Source organism: Conger conger, chromosome 6 (genome assembly GCF_963514075.1).
Source record: "Conger conger chromosome 6, fConCon1.1, whole genome shotgun sequence".
In the NCBI taxonomy this organism is placed as follows: Eukaryota; Metazoa; Chordata; class Actinopteri; order Anguilliformes; family Congridae; genus Conger; species Conger conger.
Window position 1 is genome coordinate 21658190 of NC_083765.1, and position 22155 is coordinate 21680344.

Here is a 22155-nt window from a genome sequence, read left to right on the forward strand (position 1 = left end):
CTTTTGAGGATCATTTGGTCTACTTCACTATTTAAGTGATTTCTTCATTGAGAACAGGTGTGGCAGTAATCAGGCCTGGGTGTGGCTAGAGAAATTGAACTCAGGTTTGATAAACCACAGTTAAGTTATGTTTTAACTGCATTGTCTTTGAATAATATTTAAATTTGTTTGATGATCTGAAACATTTAAGTGTGACAGACATGCAAAAAAATAATAAATCAGGAAGGGGGCAAACACTTTTTCACACCACTGTATACTGAAGAGTTGATTTTGACATGCCAAATATGTTTTGGATTTTGGATTGATTTATTATGATTATGCAGCCTAATGATGGCCTGCTTTACTAGTATTGACATTTCTTTGGTCCTCATGTTGATTGACAACAACAACAGACTCCAAATGCAGATGGCACTCCTAGAATCAACTTCAGACCTTTTGTAGGCTCTTTTATGCAGGAGCTAACAATGAAACTTAAAACACCTGTCCAGGAGATTTGAACAGCCAATTGTACAATTAAATTTGGTCCCCTAAAATTGGAGGGACTATGTATAAAAATGGCTACAATTCCGACACTGTTTTGGAAACCCAATATGGAAATAAAAACCCTCACATTAAAGCTAAAAGACTACACTTTGACACCATAGTCATTGTTTCATTGCACATTCAATGTGCTGGAGTACAGAGCCCAAACAACAAAAACGTGTATCACTGTCCAAATACTTACAGACTGCACTGTAAATGCATTCAGCCCTGGGGGGCTTTATGTTTCCATAACGTCTCAGAGGGTTGGATGAGGAGTTGAATGGACGGACCTCTGTGAGACAGTCCAGCTCAATCTTCTGTGTAAACATTGACTGTCTGTCATTACCATGACCACTGTTTGGTTGGTGGTACAGTATGTGCAGACTGGGCTTAAATATGCAGTATAGGGGCATCGGTGGGTTTCTGGTTCACAAGCAAGAAAATACTATTCAACTCCAAAGCAACTTGTACTGTGATGTTGAAAAGTACAAACTGAACTTTTCTAATGATATTCAAACTAAAATTGTTTTAAAAATAAGAGGAAGCAATTGTTTCTTTTACAGGCTTTGCTAACAAACATCTTTATTAAATACTGAAATATGGCAGGAACTACAGCATGTAAATATTAGCGTTTTATGTTGTTGGGAGAATGTGCTAAGAATCTCAGGGCTATATACCAGGAATGAAGGATAGATGATGATATAAAAATATGATTCATTCTCAACCCTGTGTAAAAACCCCCCAAATACACCAAAAGGCGGAAGTATTTGAGAGGTGAAGGAAACAGGCGTAGTCTGACCAGTGCTATTGGAACCGGGTTAATTTAATTTTGTTCTCGTTTATCTGAGTCCAATGATAAGTTCCTCTGTTTTAACAGTTCAACAAAAGGAAGTGCAAATGTCCACCAATAGTGCGGCACTATACGATCGCTATCTATCTATGTAGATGCGGACGTGCCTGTGGCCTGTCTAGGCAACAATGATACACTTATGTATCTTGTGACGGCACTGGTGTATAGGCAAGTGACAACGGGGTGCAGGTATCCTCGGTTGTCTATGTCTGTTAGGACATACAAGATGTAATATGAATGGCTATACACAAATGGTGCGCAGGAGGTCGTATTAGCGAGTCTCCTCGAACCATTCCATGTTTCCCTCTATATACCCAGGGTTTACAGGAAAGACAACAAATCTTCAAATAAGAGTCACAACAATCCCGGTTAAGCTTTGTATCACAGCTGGATGCTGACTCACAGGTAACTTGCATTATCTGTGGTTTATTCCAACAAGATCTTTATTCAGCAACCAGTGTACTACACCACCAATGACACCAAACTATTTCCCACAACATTAGCTATCTAAAGACACCATGGTTTACACAGTCCTATTTCAACTCATCAGTTCTGGGAGCATTCCGCTAAGGTATGAATTACACAGAGGCAGCACAATGATGGGAGAAATAGTCCTGTATTGACGAGCATTGTCTTTTCATCAAACAAAGCAAAACTCATTCAACAGCTAGAGCAGGGGTGCCCAATCATGTGCCATGATGGGCTGAGAGTATGCAGGTTTTCATTCTAACCAATCAGTGCCCCTGCTGATTTCAATAAATAACACACCTTCAACCAGAGCGGAAACTGAAATCAGCTAGCGTAGTGATAGGTTGAGCTGCTGGAATCTCAAGTTCCATTGATAAGTAGAATCAGGTGTGCCAATGTAATGTTAAAATGAAAACCTACAGGATGGTAGATTTTCAGGAACAGAGTTGGGTACATAATGACTGTGTTGTATTCTCTTGAACAGTAGGTGGCAGTAACAAAAGGAACATACGGAGCAACCCAAGACACCAAGAGCAAAACCAGGGATGAAATGAATGCGGCTCCCCAGTGATCTTAATTTAGATGCTCTGAAAGGAGTGTGCTGCTTGCAGTGTCTTGGGTGGCACACTAGGGGGCAGCCATCTCACAGCAGTCACCCGTTCAGCACATTTGAATGCTGAAATACCAGAGTGTAAGAATGTCAGGGGTCATTACAGATTATGTAGACAAGCCAGACGCTGAGCTCCAACCCCTTTATGATGAAAGTTCTGTCCCCCTGCCATTGAAGATGAACTGTTCCAGTTTGATGCGTCTTATAATTATTCTTGAAGAGGCCATAACTAAGGACAATACTGCAGCAATGGATGTTTCTTCATAAGACATGGCTGCCTCTTCAAGAATACTCATAAAATGCCTTAAACTGGAACATTTCAGCTTCAAAAGCAGGAGAGACAGAACATTGATTGTTAAGAGTTCTAAGGTGAGTATTTGGCTCAGCGACAGACTCTTCAGTGAGCCCTGGCATTGCTACACTCAGGGGAATTAGATTGAAAGTGTAGCGTAATGCTAAGTGAACAGAGCTTGAGACTGTGAGGTTGTGGGTTTGATCACGCTGGAGCCCGGGTGTGTCAGCCTAAAGCAAGGTACATAATGTGAATTCCTTCAGTAACCATGCTGCTCCATAGATAGATAAAGAGTGTAAGTGTCTGTGCAAGTGAACAATGCGCTTGGATTGGGTCCAGACTGTGAGCCATGTTTAAAGGTTAGCTGAATATGCCTACTAGTAGCCCTCCCAAAATATCCAGTTACAAAACACACTGGATAGTCTTGTGTTTGATTTGCACTTTGTTGTACGTCGCTCTGGATAAGAGCGTCTGCTAAATGCCACGTAATGTAATGTAATGTAATGGATAATCATTTAGCAAACATTTGCAGATGCAACATGAAACCAAAGCGTCTGAATTGGCAGAATGGCCACTTCATTGCTGCAACACACATGTTCTCACTGCTTATAGAATCTGAGAGTCATTTTCATGTACAACCTTTTCTCTCCTTCTCCATGCTTTGCATTCTTTAATTGTGGGGTCACAGCAAAGGGATTATTTCTTATCAAATCACAGGCAGGGAGGGTCGTCCAAAGTCAGTGTATTTCTGTTAATAATTATCTACTACTGTGCCATAGTCATCAGAACTGCCATTTGAGTTCATGTATATGATTGTGGCTTCAGTCATGGTGGAGCCATCAGGGTGTGGGTTGGGGGAGCCATCTCTCTTCAGCCTGCCTCTTTTAGGTCATTTTGATGACCGTTCGAATGCTGGAAAGAGAAAAAAATCACTGAGTGAAATCAGCCTTGATTCTGAGTGATAATGCTTTCAGTACTTGACTTTGAAAGCACAATAAAGTCATTTTGTACCTGTCAATCTGCTGACTATTTTTACAGAAGACTGTCACAAAGACGCTTTGCAAAGTAGTAGAAGCAGAGTAGCAGAAGAGCAAACAACAGACCTGATCCTCTAAAATAGCAAGCAAAATCAGCATTATTTACTGTAAAATATTGTAAAATATTAACTGGTGCCAGATAGACTGTGTATCCTGACATGCAGACAAACACTCCTCTGTTGTTAATAAGTCAGCAAGAGGCCAGTAAATGGTTGGTTGGCATTTATATAGCACCTTTATCCACAGTCCAGTGTCACTTTGAACAGGGTTCTGAAGGGATTTGTGGAACACTGTTATGCTGTGAAGCCTTGGGGATATAACTTGGACATCCATACTGGATTGCATCTCAAAATGAAAAGTGATACATGAATTGGTCTTGAAAAAACGGTCTCTTATCATTTATCTTATTAAACTGTGAATGAGCCTTGCCTTACAAACACCTACAGTACATGACACACACAAACACACACATGCCAATACAGTGCCATCCAAAAGTAATGGCACAAAGATGGCGGGAAAATGGAAATAAAAATGTAAAGCTCATTAAATCATTATGATATTTGTTTGTTCCAAATCTTTGTGGTGAAAAGCTTGCATGCATCTTAATGAAAGCAAGAAAACCTTCGGTTTTTAAATCATTCAACAGTAACCTTCACATGAGAACCTGACTTGCCCTGAAAGATCTCCTCATTGAACCCACATCGGCTGTCTGCAATTTGAAACAAGATAGCCTATTGTTATCCCACAGAGCAGAACACCATGTTCCCGTATCCCCAAGTACTCACATAACCCCCCAGGGGCCTGTATCATGAAGCAGGAATTACTGCATAACTGCACTGAGCAAACCCCCTATATATAGCACACTGGAGAACAATCTACTGTACACCCCACACCCTGAAATACAGGGTGCCCTAGCTTTTATGGGGCTGTTTGCCCTCTTTCCCCAAACCAATGAACACTCCCTTTTGGGTACAGGCATAAGACACTGTTCAGACACACATGTACAGAAGTCTCAGTCTGTACTCAGGATATGCAATATGAATGTACATGTTGATGTACCCAGGCGCCACGCCTAGGTGTGCCAGAGATGGCAGATTTAGCAGCAATTCACAACTGAATTAGAAAAAAATGCTGATTCATTGTAAAAATAAACAATATACACAATACAGGGCGGCCTGTAGCGTAGTGGTTAAGGTAAATGACTGGAACACGCAAGGTCGGTGGTTCTAATCCCGGTTTAGCCACAATAAGATCCGTACAGCTGTTGGGTCCTTGAGCAAGGCCCTTAACCCTGAATCGCTCCAGGTTAGGATTGTCTCCTACTTAGTCTAATCAACTGTACGTCGCTCTGGATAAAAGCGTCTGCCAAATGCCAATAATGTAATATATACCCACCACTTTATTAGGTAGACCTGTACCCCACCTTGTTAATGAAAGCATTAATTCAGTCAATCATGTGACAGCAACTGCACATGATTGACTGATTAAGAGGTTCAGCTGTTTTTCATCCCAAATGTCAGAATGGGCAAGAAACGTGATTTAAGTGACTTTGATCATGAAATGATTGTTGATGGCAGACAGGTAGGTTTGAATATCTCAGAATATCTCCTGGGATTTTCATGCACAACAGTCTCTAGAGAATGGTGAAAAAAAAAAAACATTAAATGAGCAGCAGTTCTACAGGCAAAAATCCTTTGCTAATGAGAGTGGTCAGTGATGAAGGGTCAGACTGGTCAAAGCTGACAGGAAAGTGACAGTAACACAAATAACCACACATTATAAGAGTGGTACACAGAAGAGCATCTCTGGACACACAATGTGTCAAACCTCTAAGTGGATAGGCTACAGCAGTAGAAGACCAATAAGTCCAAAAAATAAGTCTAATAAATACCTAATAAAGGGCTCATTGAGTGTAGATACACTGATGATATTGTGCTGGGCTGCCCAACCCTGTTCCTGGAGATCTACCGTCCTGTAGGTTCACACCAACCCTAACAAAGCACACCTCGTTCCACAGCTAGAGCAGGGTTGCCCAACCCTCTTTCCTGGAGATCTACCGTCTCATAGGTTTTCACTCCAACCCTAACAAAGCACATCACATTCTACAGCTAGAGATGTCTTTGTGGTGCTAATTAGCAGTGTGTGCCAAATTAGGGTTGAAATTTAAATCTACTGGATGGTAGATCTCCAGGAATACACACACATACACACACATTCATTAATCACTAGCAATAGTGTGAATCCATAATTCTCAGTTTGCCTGCATAATAATTTTTTTGTTGTTCTGTTCTTTAACCATTTGGGAATTGCATTTTACCTTTTCCCACTTGTCATGAGGTCAAAACCCTCATTAATCTCTTTCAGGGGAAGGTTGTGGGTCACAAACTCGTCCACCTTGAGCTTCTTGTTCATGTAGTCATCGACCAGCTTGGGCACACTCTCCACACTCTTCCATCCTGAAGGACAGGAATGCACCACACAAAAAAAACAACACTTTCAAACATGTAGCATAACATGATGAGAAAAAGAACACTTTTACCCTAAGGCACACAGAGAACCACACAAAGAGTGCTGACCAAATTAATTGAGAAAATCCATCCTGATTTAAAATGGCACATGAAAACAAAGGTATGCAATATCACATTTGTGCAAACAGCCAAGTAGAATTCTTCAAACCTCCATTTGACATGCTTACCCCCAAAGAAAGTTCCCTTCAGTGTACGGCCCAGCAGGAGGCTTAAGGGTGCCAAGGTCATGTCTTTCTCCTGAACGTACCCCACGATCACACAGGTCCCCCAGGCATTACAACAAGACTCCAGAGCAGCTCTCTTAAAGGAGAAGAGCACAGATTCACCTCAGCCAGTGTAACATGTCATTCCCAGAACACAGAAGGTAGCAGGCAGACCTTCATGGGCCAGATTTGATTATCCCTAGTGTAGGGTGGCATTAACTCAGGAGGTAAGAGCAGTCGAAGAGAGTTCCTGGCTTGATCCTCTGCCCTAGGTGTGCTTGGTGTCCCCTGAGCAAGAGACCTAACTCACAATTGCTTCTGATCAGGTAAATGGTGCCTTTCATGGCAGATTTTTTATGTTTTTTCTACTATTGTTGTACACTATATAAATGCAGTCCATTTACCAATCAGTGTATGCCATACATTTTACAGTTTAATAATTTCACTGGTGCCTTTACTTGAAGTGACTTCACAAAGATGCCATTCACATTTTACCAGCGCAGTTGATGGCAGGTGTCAGACAGGTAAGTCACAGAAAGTGTTTGCACATCAATCTCACCATCACTTCCACACTGCCGACACACTCCAAGGCGAAGTCCACCCCTCCATTGGTCATCTCTGCCAGCACCTGGCTGATGGGCTTCTCGTAGTCCTTGGGGTTGACAAAGTCAGTCGCCCCCAACAGTTCGGCCTTGGGGAACTTGTCCTTGTTGATGTCCACAGCAAAGATCCTGGATGCCCCAGCTGCTTTACACCCCATCACTGCCGCCAAACCAATGGCCCCCAAACCGAACACCGCGCACGTGGACCCAGGCTCCACCTGGGGGTGGGGGGTGGTGGTTGACCGTATGGAGGTGCCCATATTAACGTTTCATAGTGCGATTATCTTTGCCAACATTTTCACAGCATATGATATTATCTTTGATAATTATTGAAAGTTGAAAGTCTAGAAACAGTATTAACACACACTTCAATGACTTCAATTGACTGGTTTGGTAATCATTGTGATGTAAGATTATAATGATTGGGCTGCGTTTTCCAAAGCCTTCTTAACACGACGTCGTTCGTAAGTTATACCTTAAGCTGTACCTTAACGTTGAAGCGTGTTTCCTGAAACATTCTTAACTTACCTTCTGAAAGTGGTACTTTCGTGAAGTTGGTCCGCACCACAATTAGCTATACCTTATCGATGTTGTCAGCTCACTCCACTAGTGGCCACCACTGTTACGACCGCAAGCCTCTGAAATCAGCTGCTGCTCTTAGTTACATCTCAGTATGTTAAGTATTATGTACACTAATATTTCTACAGTTGCACTTAGCTAATAATATACCAAAATACCACATTAATGGGCCATTTTTCATGCAAAGAATAAAATTGTACATTAAGAAGGATGCATGTTGCACTTTATTGAACATGTTGCCTAATTGCCTTTTAAATAATATTTATAAACTGACGATTTCCCACTCTCTCTGTGGGCTGGAGTGAACTGAGTAACTTCAGCTCTTTCTTTGTTTTGTTGGACCCTGTAGCCCTAAAATAATGTTTTTTTATTCAGCGCCACGTCCCCAAACAATATCTCCATTTTGTTTGCTGTGAAGCTGTGGGTCCACTTCTTTGTTTTGTTTCCGCCATAGCTTAAGCTGTTTGCGTGTTGGTGCACTGTTATTGAAAATGTCAGCTAATCAGAGAAAATGGTGAATTACACCAGTAATGGTGTAATTTTGCTTCTGCCAAATCAATCCTGATTGCAAATTTAAGGCACCACAACAAAGATATTAAAATAATGTACATAAAACATGACTTGCCAAAGAAGGCGTATTGCTCAGTGGCATAGTGGGACGAGGTGTTATAGCACAATATAATATCACAAACCATATATACAATACTCTGCAAAAGTCTTAGGCACCTGTATAACACTCTGTACAGATTAAAAAATAATTCAATGAAAGGTCCTAAATAAACGTACTATACATTTTACATTACATTTTTCTAATTTGGCAGAATAGTTAAAAACTGAATCAAATCAATATTGTTAATGCAATATTTGCAGTGTTTTATTGATAAAGAACACTACTGTCTCTCATAATGCAGTCAAGCAGTTGCTGCATGGATGGAGTGAATAATCGATCTTAGAATAGTCAATGGGCCCAGTAAAATCGCACGTAGAAGCTATCCCTTAAGCAATTGCCTAAGGGATAGTTCAAGAAACACACCTAGAAAAGTAAACAACTTTAGTAAAGTATACCTTTACAGTCTTTGTAAAACGCTAAGAGACACCATTATCGGGAACCGCAGCCCAGAACTGTTTGGCCCATTGTTAAGCAGCATTGTTTAGAAGCAAGAACGCGCTAGCAAGCTCATGGCAAACAACCTGGTAGACCACGGAAGACTAGTGTAGTGGATTACTAGCCAAAAGCAATTTTTCAAGACCTTTGCACTGTAGGTACTGTATGTTTCAATGTACTTGCACTTTATTTTTGTACAGACCCAGACCCTGTAATAAAGTATCGTGTTTTTAACTCCTTGGCAAAAACGCGCACCTTGGCAGAGTTGATGGCGGCCCCGTATCCCGTGGAGATCCCACACCCCAACAGGCAGACTTTGTCCAGGGGGGCGTCCTTCCGGATTTTGGTCAGTGAGATTTCGGGGACAACAGTGTACTCTGAGAAAGTACCCAAGGCAAAGAACTGATAAATCTCCTTCCCTTGACAGGTGATCCGGCTGGTCCCATCGAAAAGTACCCCCTTCAGAAATTCCTCCCTGCAGGTGAAAAAAAACTGCCCTGTAAGTACACTCACTCATCCCCCCCCCATCCGCCCATCCGTCCCCAATAGAGCGGGCCAGCTGGGTTTCGGCTTGCTGTATGTGAGTTTGGCATCTACAGATAAACAATAACAATAAAAGCATGTGAAATTTTTCACACCAAGCTAATTGTGTTGTCAGGGAAACTTAGTCTGTCATAAAGAACACTTTCCACCAGACTGCAATGGTCACAGTCACGTTTATTCAGCTGAAGAGAGTAGGCTACACCCAGAAAGCACTCAAAGTGGAGCGATAGGATGACTCTGCCCTATACTTGGGCAACACAAGCTCTCATTCACCTCTGCTACCTTCTTATCCACATTTACCATGCTAGGATAAGAGCAGTTTGATTGGACACTAGAAGGCACAAACAGTACATTTTGGATTGTCACACGGTTGTCTGTCGCTTCACTATCTCGATGAAAATAAACAGTTTCTTCACAGCCCAGCAGGGTCGGTTCCTGTTCAAAAAATTCAGTTGCTTCTCTAGGCACATATTGAGACAGAGAATAAGCATGAATAGTGGGCTCCAGAATTACTGCCACCCCTGAATGGCAATGCACAAAAAATACTTTAACAAAGAAACAATATAATGATTTAGATAAACTCAAAATGCCAATGTGAACAATGCTGTACTTTATTATGTTTCAATGGAACCAAAGAAAAAAAATTATTATTTTGCCAAAATCAAGGTTTCATAATTGTTGGCACCCCTGGTTTAGTACATCCATGGTGCATCTACCTCTGGGAAGTATAACAGAATGGAGTCTTTACAAGGTTAAGGAACACATTTGAAGGGATTTAAAATTTTTCCTCTATGCAGATCCTTGCAAGATCCTTAACTATCCTGGGTTTGAACTTATCAAGTGCCCTCTTCAGTTCAGCCCACAGGTTTTTGATTGGATTGAGGTCCTGTGTCTGAGCTGGCCAGTGCAGAACATTTTGTTGTCACAGAACCATTTCTGTATGGATTTAAGGTATGCTTTTGGTCATTGTCTTGCCAGAACATCCACCTACAGCCAAGTCTCAACCTTCTAGTAGAGGCAACTAGATCATCACCCAAAATTGCCTGATGCTTGGTGGAATCCATTATACTGTTGATCTTAACCAGTGCCCCTGGACCCCTGGAATTAAAATCGTGCCAAAACACCAGTGACTCACCATCATATTCCAATGTTTGTATGAGATGCATCTCATTTTATGCATCTGTTTCGATGCCAAAAATGCCAATGGTGTATCTGCCCAAAATGTTCAATGGCATTTGAGTTTATCTCAATAATTACATTGGGGTTTTTTTGTGCATTGCTCGTCAGGGTTGCCAATATTTCTGGAACCTAGTGTAGATATATCTACATCTTTCTCCCAGTATTCTCTGCCTCCACCTCAGAGGCTGGAGTTCCCTGGTAATCTGCAGCATCTTGCCTGTTAGTGTTCACATTGACCGATACACCATGATAGCCAATACCCAGTGAGAGGCTGTGTAAAATGGCCGATCTTTCACATTTCTCAGACAGCAGGCAGGCGAATGGGCCGCTAAAGACCAAAAACTAAGAAGCAAATGGCAAAGCGAGAGGACGAGAGACAGAGAGAGAGGGAGAGAAAAGACTGCGGGATCTGTACCAGTGTGTCTTGCACATGTTTGTTTTTGGAGACAGGCAGTATTCACACTCCCCACACTGAGCCACAAAAAGAGGGATGACCGCGTCTCCTGCAGAAGAACACAAGAGAAGAGAGACAGCGCAACACGTTTACAACATCACTGGCCGAAAGCGCCTTATGGCTAACACCTTGTTAGCATAGCTACATATATTTAGGTTGCCTAGTGTTTATGGCAATGGTGCAGAACTTCACCTTTGGAGAATTTGGTGACCCCGGGCCCGATGCTTTCCACTATGCCAGCTGCCTCATGTCCCAGGAGGATCGGGAAGGTGTGCATTCCACCTTGTGGGAGTGGTGTTTCTCTCAGGACTGCTAAGTCACTGTGGCACACCCCAGTGGCCACAATCTGTCCCAAAGCCATGCAACAGCACATTTATAAGTGCAGCCCCTTTAACTTCTGTTCAGTCTGAATGAGCACATATCCTCCCAAGCACACATACATCACTGAAATGTTTAATAGATAGGCCTAATATTGAGAAAAATTAGTCTCTGGCAAAAGCAGTGATCCAGCATAATGGTTTACTATCAGAAGGACTGCTTCTGTAACCGTGGCAACGCTTGCGTGTGAAGGTGAACAAACCTTAATGCGGACCTCATGGGCTTTGGGAGGGGCCACCTCCACCTCTTCGACTGAAAGAGGCTTCCGTGGCTCCCAAGCCACCGCCGCCTTACACTTAATAACCTGAAACAGCACAGTCCAGTTAACACCAGTATATTTGGTCTCAATTAACAATAAGGCACTCTGTACAGTGGGGCAAAGTATTTAGTCAGCCACCAATTGTGCAAGTTCTCCCACTTAAAAAGATGAGAGGCCTGTAATTGTCATCATAGGTATACCTCAACAATGAGAGACAAAATGAGAAAATCCTCATTGTCTGATTTTTAAAGAATTTATTTGCAAATTATGGTGGAAAATAAGTATTTGGTCAATAACAAAAGTTCATCTCAATACTTTGTTATATACCCTTTATTGGCAATGACAGAGGTAAAACGTTTTCTGTAAGTCTTCACAAGGTTTTCACACACTGTTGCTGGTATTTTGGCCCATTCCTCCATGCATATCTCCTCTAGAGCAGTGATGTTTTGGGGCTGTCGCTGGGCAACACGGACTTTCAACTCCCTCCAAAGATTTTCGATGGGGTTGAGATCTGGAGACTGGCTAGGCCACTCCAGGACCTTGAAATGCTTTTCACTCAAAATCTCACGATACATGGCCCCATTCATTCTTTCCTTTACACGGATCAGTCGTCCTGGTCCCTTTGCAGAAAAACAGTCCCAAAGCATGATGTTTCCACCCCCATGCTTCACAGTAGGTATGGTGTTCTTTGGATGCAACTCAGCATTCTTTCTTCTCCAAACACAACAAGTCTATTTTGGTTTCATCTGACCATATGACATTCTCCCAATCCTCTTCTGGATCATCCAAATGCTCTCTAGCAAACTTCAGACGGGCCTGGACATGTACTGGCTTAAGCAGAGGGACACGTCTGGCACTGCAGGATTTGAGTCCCTGGCGGCGTAGTGTGTTACTGATGGTAGCCTTTGTTACTTTGGTCCCAGCTCTCTGCAGGTCATTCACTAGGTCCCCCCGTGTGGTTCTGGGATTTTTGCTCACCGTTCTTGTGATCATTTTGACCCCACGGGGTGAGATCTTGCGTGGAGCCCCAGATCGAGGGAGATTATCAGTGGTCTTGTATGTCTTCCATTTTCTAATAATTGCTCCCACAGTGGTTTTCTTCACACTAAGCTGCTTACCTAGTGCAGATTCAGGCTTCCCAGCCTGGTGCAGGTCTACAATTTTGTTTCTGGTGTCCTTTGACAGCTCTTTGGTCTTGGCCATAGTGGAGTTTGGAGTGTGACTGTTTGAGGTTGTGGACAGGTGTCTTTTATACTGATAAAGAGTTCAAACAGGTGCCATTAATACAGGTAACGAGTGGAGGACAGAGGAGCCTCTTCAAGAAGAAGTTACAGGTCTGTGAGAGCCAGAAATCTTGCTTGTTTGTAGGTGACCAAATACTTATTTTACCGAGGAATTTACCAATTAATTCATGAAAAATCCTACAATGTGATTTCCTGGATTATTTCCCCCCATTCTGTCTCTCTAATTGTACCTATGATGAAAATTACAGGCCTCTCTCATCTTTTTAAGTGGGAGAACTTGCACAGTTGGTGGCTGACTAAATACTTTTTTGCCCCACTGTATTTGTTACATTAATATTTATACATTTGCAAACCAGAGGATAAGCTTAGAACCATTAGAAGTTAACCATTAAAGGAGTAACATGGTGGTTGGTCACACTTTCTAGGGTTTTATACACAGTTTGTACAAGAGGACATCGAAGAAACGCGATGAAAGTATTAAATATGTCCGTTCTGTATTTTTAGAGAAGTAAGTTTTAATGTATCATCCTATTTTCAACCGGTTGACAATGTTCTCTTTGTATGCGTCCCACGAGGATAACCACTCCCCTTATCCCTCCCCTAACCCGTGACCCATATTTTTTGCTGCTGGCCTACAAGCTAGACAATGCACACATGTCCCACACATAAAATAAGCCAAGGCCATGTAGTTTCATGTTTTAAAATGGTAATTGTTCGTAAAAATAATATGGTTATATGTAGCTGCGCGTAGCCTACGTGATGATGCTGTTCGATTTCAAAATACGGCGTCTGCTGTCCGAATTCACTTTATAATTTAATGTAATGTAATGTCATTTAGTAAACTATAAAGCGCACTATATGGACATTCACTACTTAGGGATTTGTAATAAGGAAATAGTGAGCCATTTTGGACACAGCATTGGTATTTATCAACAGCTGTGGCGATGCATAAATCTGGTGGTATTTGTTAGTTTGGTTCCATTCACACATGCAAGTTCTCATTACCACGCCCAGACAGTTTGGGTGAACTTTAATCGTGGGAAATTTAGGCTGCAAGTTTTCAAATACATTTAAATTATTAAATAATACAAAACAAATGCACATTTTTTTATTGTTTCCTAAATTATTAATGCACTTTTAATAAATTGTTATCAGTTGGATAACAGGAATTGTTTCCTAAAGATAATTGATAACTGTCACATTCAACCACCATTTTACTCCTTTGACAAATACATGAACTATAATTTTTCATTCCAATATGACTTGCCATTGACTAATGTAGTTGTTAACATTAATGATCGACAAATACATGAACAAAGCTATACAGATTGACTTCTCAGTAGTTCATTTTTTCCAGCATAATCTCCTTGCAACAATCAGAGAGAGGGATTTATGGATCGAAGTAAAACATAAACATAAGGCTTCCTTTGATTCCCATTTGAATGATAAATATAAGAATATTTTTAAACATTCACCAGACAATACATTACCTTGCCTTCAGTCCCCATGTCGTCTCTCTGTACAAATGCCAGGCAGTGTGCCCTGTAGCCAGGTGCATATCAAGCACTATCAGTGATTTGCTAGTTCATTAATAATTGTCAGAAACTGTCATTTGTATGCATGGAATATAAAAGGAACAGTCTGAGTTTAATTAATGCTACTTGAAACTTGCCGGGACTTACCTTGTCAAACAGGACAGCAGCTTAATTTCACCAGTGATGATCCGAGGAGGAATAGATGACTGGAGAGAGGGTGGCACAGCTGGTGTGAGTGAGGAGAACAGGTTTAGATAAAGTGGTACAGATGGGTGTGTGTGGTTGGGGGGGTTTGCACTTTAAAAAGACTCTGGGAGGTTGGAGTCCTTGGAGAGGTGGGGGGAGCTGACATCATTTGTGCGTCTCATGGCCAATCAGAGTCTACCCTGTCTGTCTGACCTAGCCTGAGGTCACGGATAGACTACGTTAACATCATTATTAATGCATTATCTGGTGCTAACATAGAGATAAAAGTCTCAGCATTTATATTGCCAAATTTACTCATACTGACAATCTGGTAAAAAGAAGTAAAAAGATTAAGCTTGGCTTCCTATATAGGAACAAGTCTTGTTTTCTATGGTCTGTAGGCAGAGGATTGTTGAGGAAAAATTCATGTAGTCTATTCCCATGTTATATATAGGCATGCACCTGTCACATACTAAAGATTACTTAATGCTGCTTAGCATTCTGCAATTTGCCCTCAGGTTTATTACAGGTGATGCTTACCTATGAAACCTTCCAAAAACTGCCACTATATCTTTCAATGCTTCTGGATTGGAGAATTGCTATCCATAGGACATGCTCTCAGGATTGGTTGTCATTTCAGTTTCTTGGGATTAAGTTAGATTTAGGAAAAATTGGTTTCAGATTCTGTGCTCCAGAACTTAACCATTGTGTCTGTAAATGAATTCAAAGTGATGACAAATTTGGTTAGCCTGAATTGTGTTTGAGTGTTTTATCCCTCTATGGTACTCTTTATGACATAAAATAACTCAAATAATACAAATGAATAATTGTCCTTCAAAGCATTAAAATACAGGAATGCTGCCACATCGAGCCAATGCTGCACTCTTTTTTGCTCTTTCCATAGAACATATGCTGAAAGCTGCTGAATGCCACTTTATCAAAAACTGTGACTGCACAGCATTTTCGGTCTGTTGAAACTTGTCAAATCTTCTTGCCATTTCTGACAGACAAAAGATGGCATGTTACCTGAGAGATTTCGGTTAGGGTGTGTTTAAGTATTTTCAGGTCTCTTGTTTTCTTTGACTTCTCAGAAGCAGTGGTATTGGTGAAGCCAAATCACATTTATAATGCAATTTACAATAGATACAAAATGCAATACTGAACACATTGCTTTGAAACATATACAGAACTGAATGTACTTGTTTACATTTCACATGTCAGATACACCAAACAGCAGAAGTATCTGAGTGCCGAAGAAACACGTAGTCTTACCTTAATCCTACTGGAACAGGATAAATTTAATGACATATTGTTTGCCTGGCTGCAAAATAGCCTTCTAACCTTTGGTTTTTGCAAACAGTTGTACATAGGAGGATACTGCATGTGAGGAACTATAGCCTCTTTCCACCTGTAGTGCAGCTCTGTATGAATTGCTGTGTATTGGTCGACATGGACTTGCTTCTGGCTTGTGAAGCTTGCAATGATGCAATTGTGTATCTTGTGACAGCACTAGTGTACAGGCAAGTGACTATGGGGTGCAGATATCCTGAGTTCTGTGTGTATGCTAAGATTGCAAGGTGTGTAGTGGTTTAGAGTCAGAGAGAAAAGGTTAAAGTGAATGCAATTTATTGTACAGTGTGTTCAGTAACAGCAATGGTGCAAAATGTGGAATATTGAACCTTGAACCATTCCACTTTTTCCCTTATACACCAAAGATCAAAGAAAAACCTGAAATTATCAAAGAAAGACACCAACCCTCTTGATTGGGACCCTTGATTACCCTGTCCTTTGTAGTCCATACCACAAAATAACAAACATCCCTCCCAGCAATATGTATTTGTCCCTGTATCTGATACCAGTAATGATCTCCAGGAAAAAGTCATCCAACTTAGAAACTGCTTCCTCAATTGTCATGTCCCAGGCACTGTACGGACACATGATTTCAACAAGTTCCGTGAAGCCAACCAAGCCATCAGGAGAGGCACCCAACACTGACTTGGACAACCACAGGCCGGAGTCCTGCACTACCACCTGTTTCTCCTCCTTGAAGGCCTTTCTTGCCTTCTCCTCATTCTGTATGCCCCACTTGATTGCTGGCACATGTTTCAGTGACCTTGGTTCAATTAAACGAGAGATGGCCGAAGAGGACACTTCTCTCCCACTTTGCAGTGCAGGCAGGAGGACACCGAAGTTACTGCTGGTAATCCGGCCTTCCCTCATAATGCCCCACATTGGGTTCTCTCGCTGACCTCTTGTGGCGAACTCAGCTGCTCTCCTCTGCTCATCCGTGAGCTCCATACCGGCCAGGATGGCCGAAAGCTCCAGATGTCCCTGCAGTTTGACGATGCTGGGGAATGACAGCACCTTCAGGGACTGGTTCTGCCCCAAAGCCATCTGTGGACAATTCTGAGAATCACATTTCACAAATCCAGTAATTAGAAAATAGAAAATATCAGTCAAAACCATTAGTAAAGTTACAGCAGTGGTGGAAAAACTACTTTTACTTGCCGTGCAGCCCATAAATATTTGGACAGTGATACAATTTATCTTATTTTGGCTCTGTATTCCAGCAAGTTGGATGTGAAGTGAGACAATGAATATGAGGTTAAAGTGCAGACTGTCACCTTTAATGATATTTACTGTAAGTGGGGAGACTTTGGTGCCTTGCATAGCAGGAAATCCCCTTTTTTGTGTGAGTGTGTGTATGAATGGGTGAATGTGAAGCATCAATTGCTTTGAATAAAGGTGCTATATAAATGTCATCCATTTACTATTTACCATTTAAGTAAAAGTAGCAATACCATTATGGAAAATATTCCCAAGTTAAAAGTCCTGTTAAATATTTTAAGTAAAATTATAGTAAGTAATGGCAATAAGATGTACTAAGATGTAAGTATCAAACAAATGAGTGTTTATTTTGATAAGATAAGTTCAATTATTGATGTATGCTGCCCAACCCTGTTCTCAGAGATCCTGCGGGGTTTGATTATTTATACACGTCATTCTAATAATAAGCAGCTCAACAATATCTCTAACCGTGGGAAGAGGTGTGTTTTGTTAGGCTTGGCCTGGAGGATGGTAGATCTTCAGGAACAGGTTTGGGCAGCCCTGTTGTAGGTGCTCCAGGTGTCCATCATATTTTATGAGATAATTGTATGACAACCCTAATCATGCAAAGCATGAAATATTTTCTTCTGAAATGTAATAGAGTAAAAAGTATTAAGTCGTAGTAATAGGGCCAGGATTGAAATGATCTTTGGGCAAGTGAAGATCTCAGTGCCTTTTGGCCTGAGCTTTGCACTAAATATGTATTGTTCTTGCTGTTCTCGATCTCTTATGCAAGATACCGGTGGTACAGGGCGTCTGTCTCTCCTGTAGGACCCTGTAAATGAAATTATATATCTGGGAGTAAAGAGAAAAAGATTAACTTCACAGCTTGTTTCTGGGATAACTTGTAAACATTCCAGTTCTCATTCTAAAAGATTTGTTCTTATATAAATTATATTAATTGAATTCATTCTTCACTTATTCTCCAGCCAGACAAATCTTTCTATCGTGGGCATATTCTCACTCACTCGGACATAAACGTAGCTTGTCTGGGGAAATATTTCATAAGAGCCAAGACTCGTGACAAAAAAAATTGCATGTCACGTCACATATTTGGGATTGTAGAAGTGTGACAGTGGAGGGGGTCTTGCTGACTGATCTGCTGATTCAGGTTCACTGTCGGGTGGAGTCAGACGGTTAAAGATCGTCATTCTGATGTGTGGTCTGTGCAACCACTGAACCTCTTGACTATGTCTGCATGCAGTTATGCATTGAATTGCTGCCACATAATTGACTTTAATGTGCAGATGTTATTGGGGATAAGCAACATATCCATCAACACAAATAATTATCATTATTATAATTATAATCCCTCCATATCCAATGTCAAAGTATATTTCAGTCTGTTCAGTTAATGTTCACCAGGAAATACTATGTGAAAATATTCTGTCCAAATAAAATCAAAAATTCCTTTGAGTTCCCTGAGCAAATGAGATTGTTTTCACCTTAATTGTGTTTCCTTTATTACCCTGACAAAATGAGTAAGTATATTTCTGAGTAAGGTGTGATTGATTGGATCACGTAGTTTTTTTCTGGTAATAATAGGCTGCGCACTTACCTTCCCTGTTTAGTGGAATGTTTGCATGTAAAACATAAATAGTGTACAGTACCAGTCAAAAGTTTGGAGCTTTTTTTATTCTTTTTCTGTTTAATGTTTTATTTTCTCTGTTCCATCAAACAATTCACATGTTTTATTAAAGAGTATTTTTATAGATTCATACATTTTTATCATGTTGCAATTAAAACACGTTTAATACATTTCAATGTTTGAGGCAAATTAACATAAAGTCAAATGAAAGTCATGTTTTGTATTTGGTTGCATATATTTGTATGCCTGTGTAAATCTATCAACATCACCAGAGTCTGGATATCTGAAGCGATACTAAAACCACTTCGCATTTAATTGGCTCTCTATGGGAAATGGGGCTGGGACTTGATTCAGCTGTAAATTATGTTGATACAGTATGGAACACATTTGTGAATTAAATGGGTTTTAGTCATCAAGGGTCTGAGGTATGTGAATTCACATGTGAATTGTTTGATGTCTTATTTCCTCTGTCATCAATCAGAAAAAGCAGAAAACTGCAAGGTGTGTCCAAACTTTTGACTGGTACTATAAGTTTATTGTGCTAGTCAGCTATTGCAGAAAGGTATGCTATTAGCTTATATTACACTGCTCCTCCATGCTGTATGTGTACCAGGCCATTTATAAACCTGTATTCTTTCAAATTAAATATTCACACAATGGATATACAAGACAGAGAGCTTTATTGGAAACATCTCGTACTTGGGTTTGGAATCCGAGGTCGCAACTAGCAATTATTATGATTCCTTTGCATTGTTCCTAGCCAAATGCATTTTACAAGTCTATGTATAAATTATGTTGTCATTTTTAATTTCATTGTGTTCATTAATTTTAATAATAAGGTTCAATAACCAGCGGCACGGATGGTGCAGTGGGTAGCACTGCCGCCTCACAGCAAGGAGGTCCTGGGTTCGAATCCCCGTCGCCTGGGGCCTCTGTGCAGAGTTTGCATGTTCTCCCCGTGTCTGAGTGGGTTTCCTCCGGGTACTCACCCACAGTCCAAAGACATGCAGGTTAGGCTGATTGGAGAGTCTAAATTGCCCGTAGGTATGAGTGTGTGAGTGTGTGAGTGAATGGTGTGTGTGCCCTGCGATGGACTGGCGACCTGCCCAGGGTGTATTCCTGCCTTTCGCCCAATGTATGCTGGGATAGGCTCCAGCCCCCCTGCGACCCTGTTCAGGATAAGCGGGTTCAGATAATGGAAGGATGGATGGTTCAAGACCCACTTCTAGCCCCATCTCAACCCTTGGCCCGAGCTCTTAATGTTGGAACGGGGCCAGGCAGTATGTCATATGTGACTGAGAGTCACATACTGTTAAGATCAAATGAAACATACAGATTTAGTGAACAGAAATTAATTAAATGGAAGGTTAAATATGAACCCCAATAGCATTGTCTGCCTGTCGAGACAAGTCAAATATGTTTTGGTACGTTCAGACATAAGATGACATGAGAGATTTTGGCTCTTTTCCCCATAGGTTAAGCCAGGTCACATATGTTGAAAGCTGCAAAATGCCACTTTATCAAAAACTGTGACCCCACAGCATTCTCGCTCTGTTGAAATGTGTCAAATCTGCACCTGAGAGACGTTATTTATGCTGTGGCTCTTTTCTCCATGGGAGTAGTCAGATCACATATTTTGATAGCTGCTAATACACTGTGAGATTAGGTCTGGTGGAAAATCAGATTGTCTCGGCCTACTGGTAGAGAGGACACACGACACACATGGGTTGCGTTAAATCAGGGGTCGGCAACCCTGGTCCTGGAGAGCTGCAGGGTGTGCTGGCTTTCGATTCCACCTTAAAATAAGCAACCGATTCAGACCCAAGAAACCAGGTGAGGTGAGTTAACTGTGTAGTCAACGGCTTTCATTGATCAATTAATGCCAAGTAACAACGAAAGCCAGCACACCCTGCGGCTCTCCACGACCAGGGTTGTCGACCCCTGCGTTAAATAATCAGGCCACACACACCATTACAATGTGCTACTGCTGTGCTACTCCTGCATGGCTTGCAGTGTCTGCTTGCTAGTGTCATATGTTAAAACTTAAAATCTTAATAACCCAGAAAACAGATATTTACATGATGCATATTGTGGTGTTCAGTCATCGTCAGTTAATCAAAAAATACTTAACTCTTAAGTAACTCAAGTCATTCTTGCTCAAGTGCAAGACACAGAATCGCCATGTGTCAACATGTCCCATGTGTCAACAGGCCATTCCAAGGTAATTGACTTAACTCCACTTTGTAGACTATATTAATAGGCTAGCCAGTGTGTTGTGTTCAGCTCGACTGGTGTGCAGTCTTGATTCCTTTCCAGACTTTGGAATGTCTTTCTTGGAGTGAGGATTCTTATGACCTACTTCCAACTTTGAGGCTAGTGGGCTATTATTGTTAGCTTCAAATGGATGTTTTTTTTTTAATACATGATGTTGTCTTTCCTGTGTTGTACAACCCCTAGGATGGAGGCAACATACCCCTATTTCAGATACTTTCCCAACTGAGATTTTACACGATGAAATGTGAACCTACAGGACTAGATCTCCAGACCCAGCCCTTATGTTCAGTCCAGCTCTTTATAAATGGGGCGGCCTGTAGTGTAGTGGTTAAGGTGCTTGACTGCGACCCAAACGTTTGGTGGCTCAAGCCCCTGTGTAACCACGATAAGATCCACACAGCTGTTGGGCCCTTGAGAAGGCCCTTAACCCCACATTGCTTCAGGGGGGATTGTCTCCTTAGTCTAATCAACCGTAAGTCGCTTTGGATAAAAGCATCAGCCAAATCACATGTAATATCTTCCCATGCTCCTTGGACTCGGCCGCATAGCTGTCATGTCTTTTATTCCTGTCCCATAGTTTGATTCTGTGTTTTTCTCCATTTCTAGGTATTTGCTGCGTGAATGTTCCGTTTCATGGTTTCCCTTTTGCCCGGTTACTTGTCCACGCCCCCTGCACCTGATGTGTGTTTCCCATGGGTAATGGTTACACTTATCCCTTATTTTGATATTGCAGCCATTATTGGACTTGGTTTCCAGTTCTCCAGTTCTAGTTCTCTTCTAGTTGCACCTATGTGTGTGTCCTTTCCCTGTGCAGCAGCCTTCAGCTATGCAATCAGTCCTCCCGGAATAGTAACTGTATCTTACTTCTTTGTTTTACTCAATCCCTACTATATCAGTCAAGTGTATATTTGGTGGTGTTAATTCATATAAATCTAATAAACTTATAAAGTATTGTCATTTACCTACTTTACTCCAGGATTTCTGGAGTTCATAGATAAATAGTTTTTTACCCCTTGTTGAAGTTTACAAGCTTGCAATTTATTTACATGTGGTGTGTGAAATTCTCAGAATATTTCCTTGGGTGAAACTCTTTAAGGCGTGATCAAGCTGCT

At 41.2% G+C, this 22155-nt stretch overlaps 1 protein-coding gene across 3 annotated transcripts; it reads right to left on the reverse strand.

Annotated features, from left to right (window-relative positions):
- Positions 1-1741: 1741 nt before the first annotated feature.
- Positions 1742-15886, reverse strand: LOC133130353 (alcohol dehydrogenase class-3-like). Of its 3 annotated transcripts, XM_061244881.1 has the most exons (11): positions 15847-15886; positions 14536-14614; positions 14344-14395; positions 11553-11654; positions 11165-11318; positions 10934-11021; positions 9052-9271; positions 7070-7330; positions 6475-6607; positions 6097-6235; positions 1742-3654 (listed from the first exon to the last, which is right to left on the reverse strand). In XM_061244881.1, exons 3-11 carry the CDS (start codon positions 14359-14361, stop codon positions 3627-3629), a joined length of 1143 nt encoding a protein of 380 aa, XP_061100865.1. In that variant the 5' UTR covers positions 14362-14395; positions 14536-14614; positions 15847-15886; the 3' UTR covers positions 1742-3626. The 3 variants fall into 3 exon arrangements, with proteins under 3 accessions (XP_061100865.1, XP_061100866.1, XP_061100867.1); XM_061244882.1 differs by lacking the exon at positions 15847-15886 and having other exon boundaries at positions 14536-14659; XM_061244883.1 differs by lacking the exons at positions 14344-14395; positions 15847-15886 and having other exon boundaries at positions 14536-14634.
- Positions 15887-22155: the final 6269 nt, after the last annotated feature.

Bases quoted from the DNA above. Each gene is read 5' to 3' on its own strand.
- LOC133130353 (XM_061244881.1), bottom strand. The intron at 11,319-11,552 runs GTTTGTTCACCT...GCTTTGGGACAG, and splicing joins CCCATGAGGTCCGCATTAAG to ATTGTGGCCACTGGGGTGTG. The intron at 6,608-7,069 runs GTGAGATTGATG...TTCTCCTTTAAG, and splicing joins TCGGCAGTGTGGAAGTGATG to AGAGCTGCTCTGGAGTCTTG.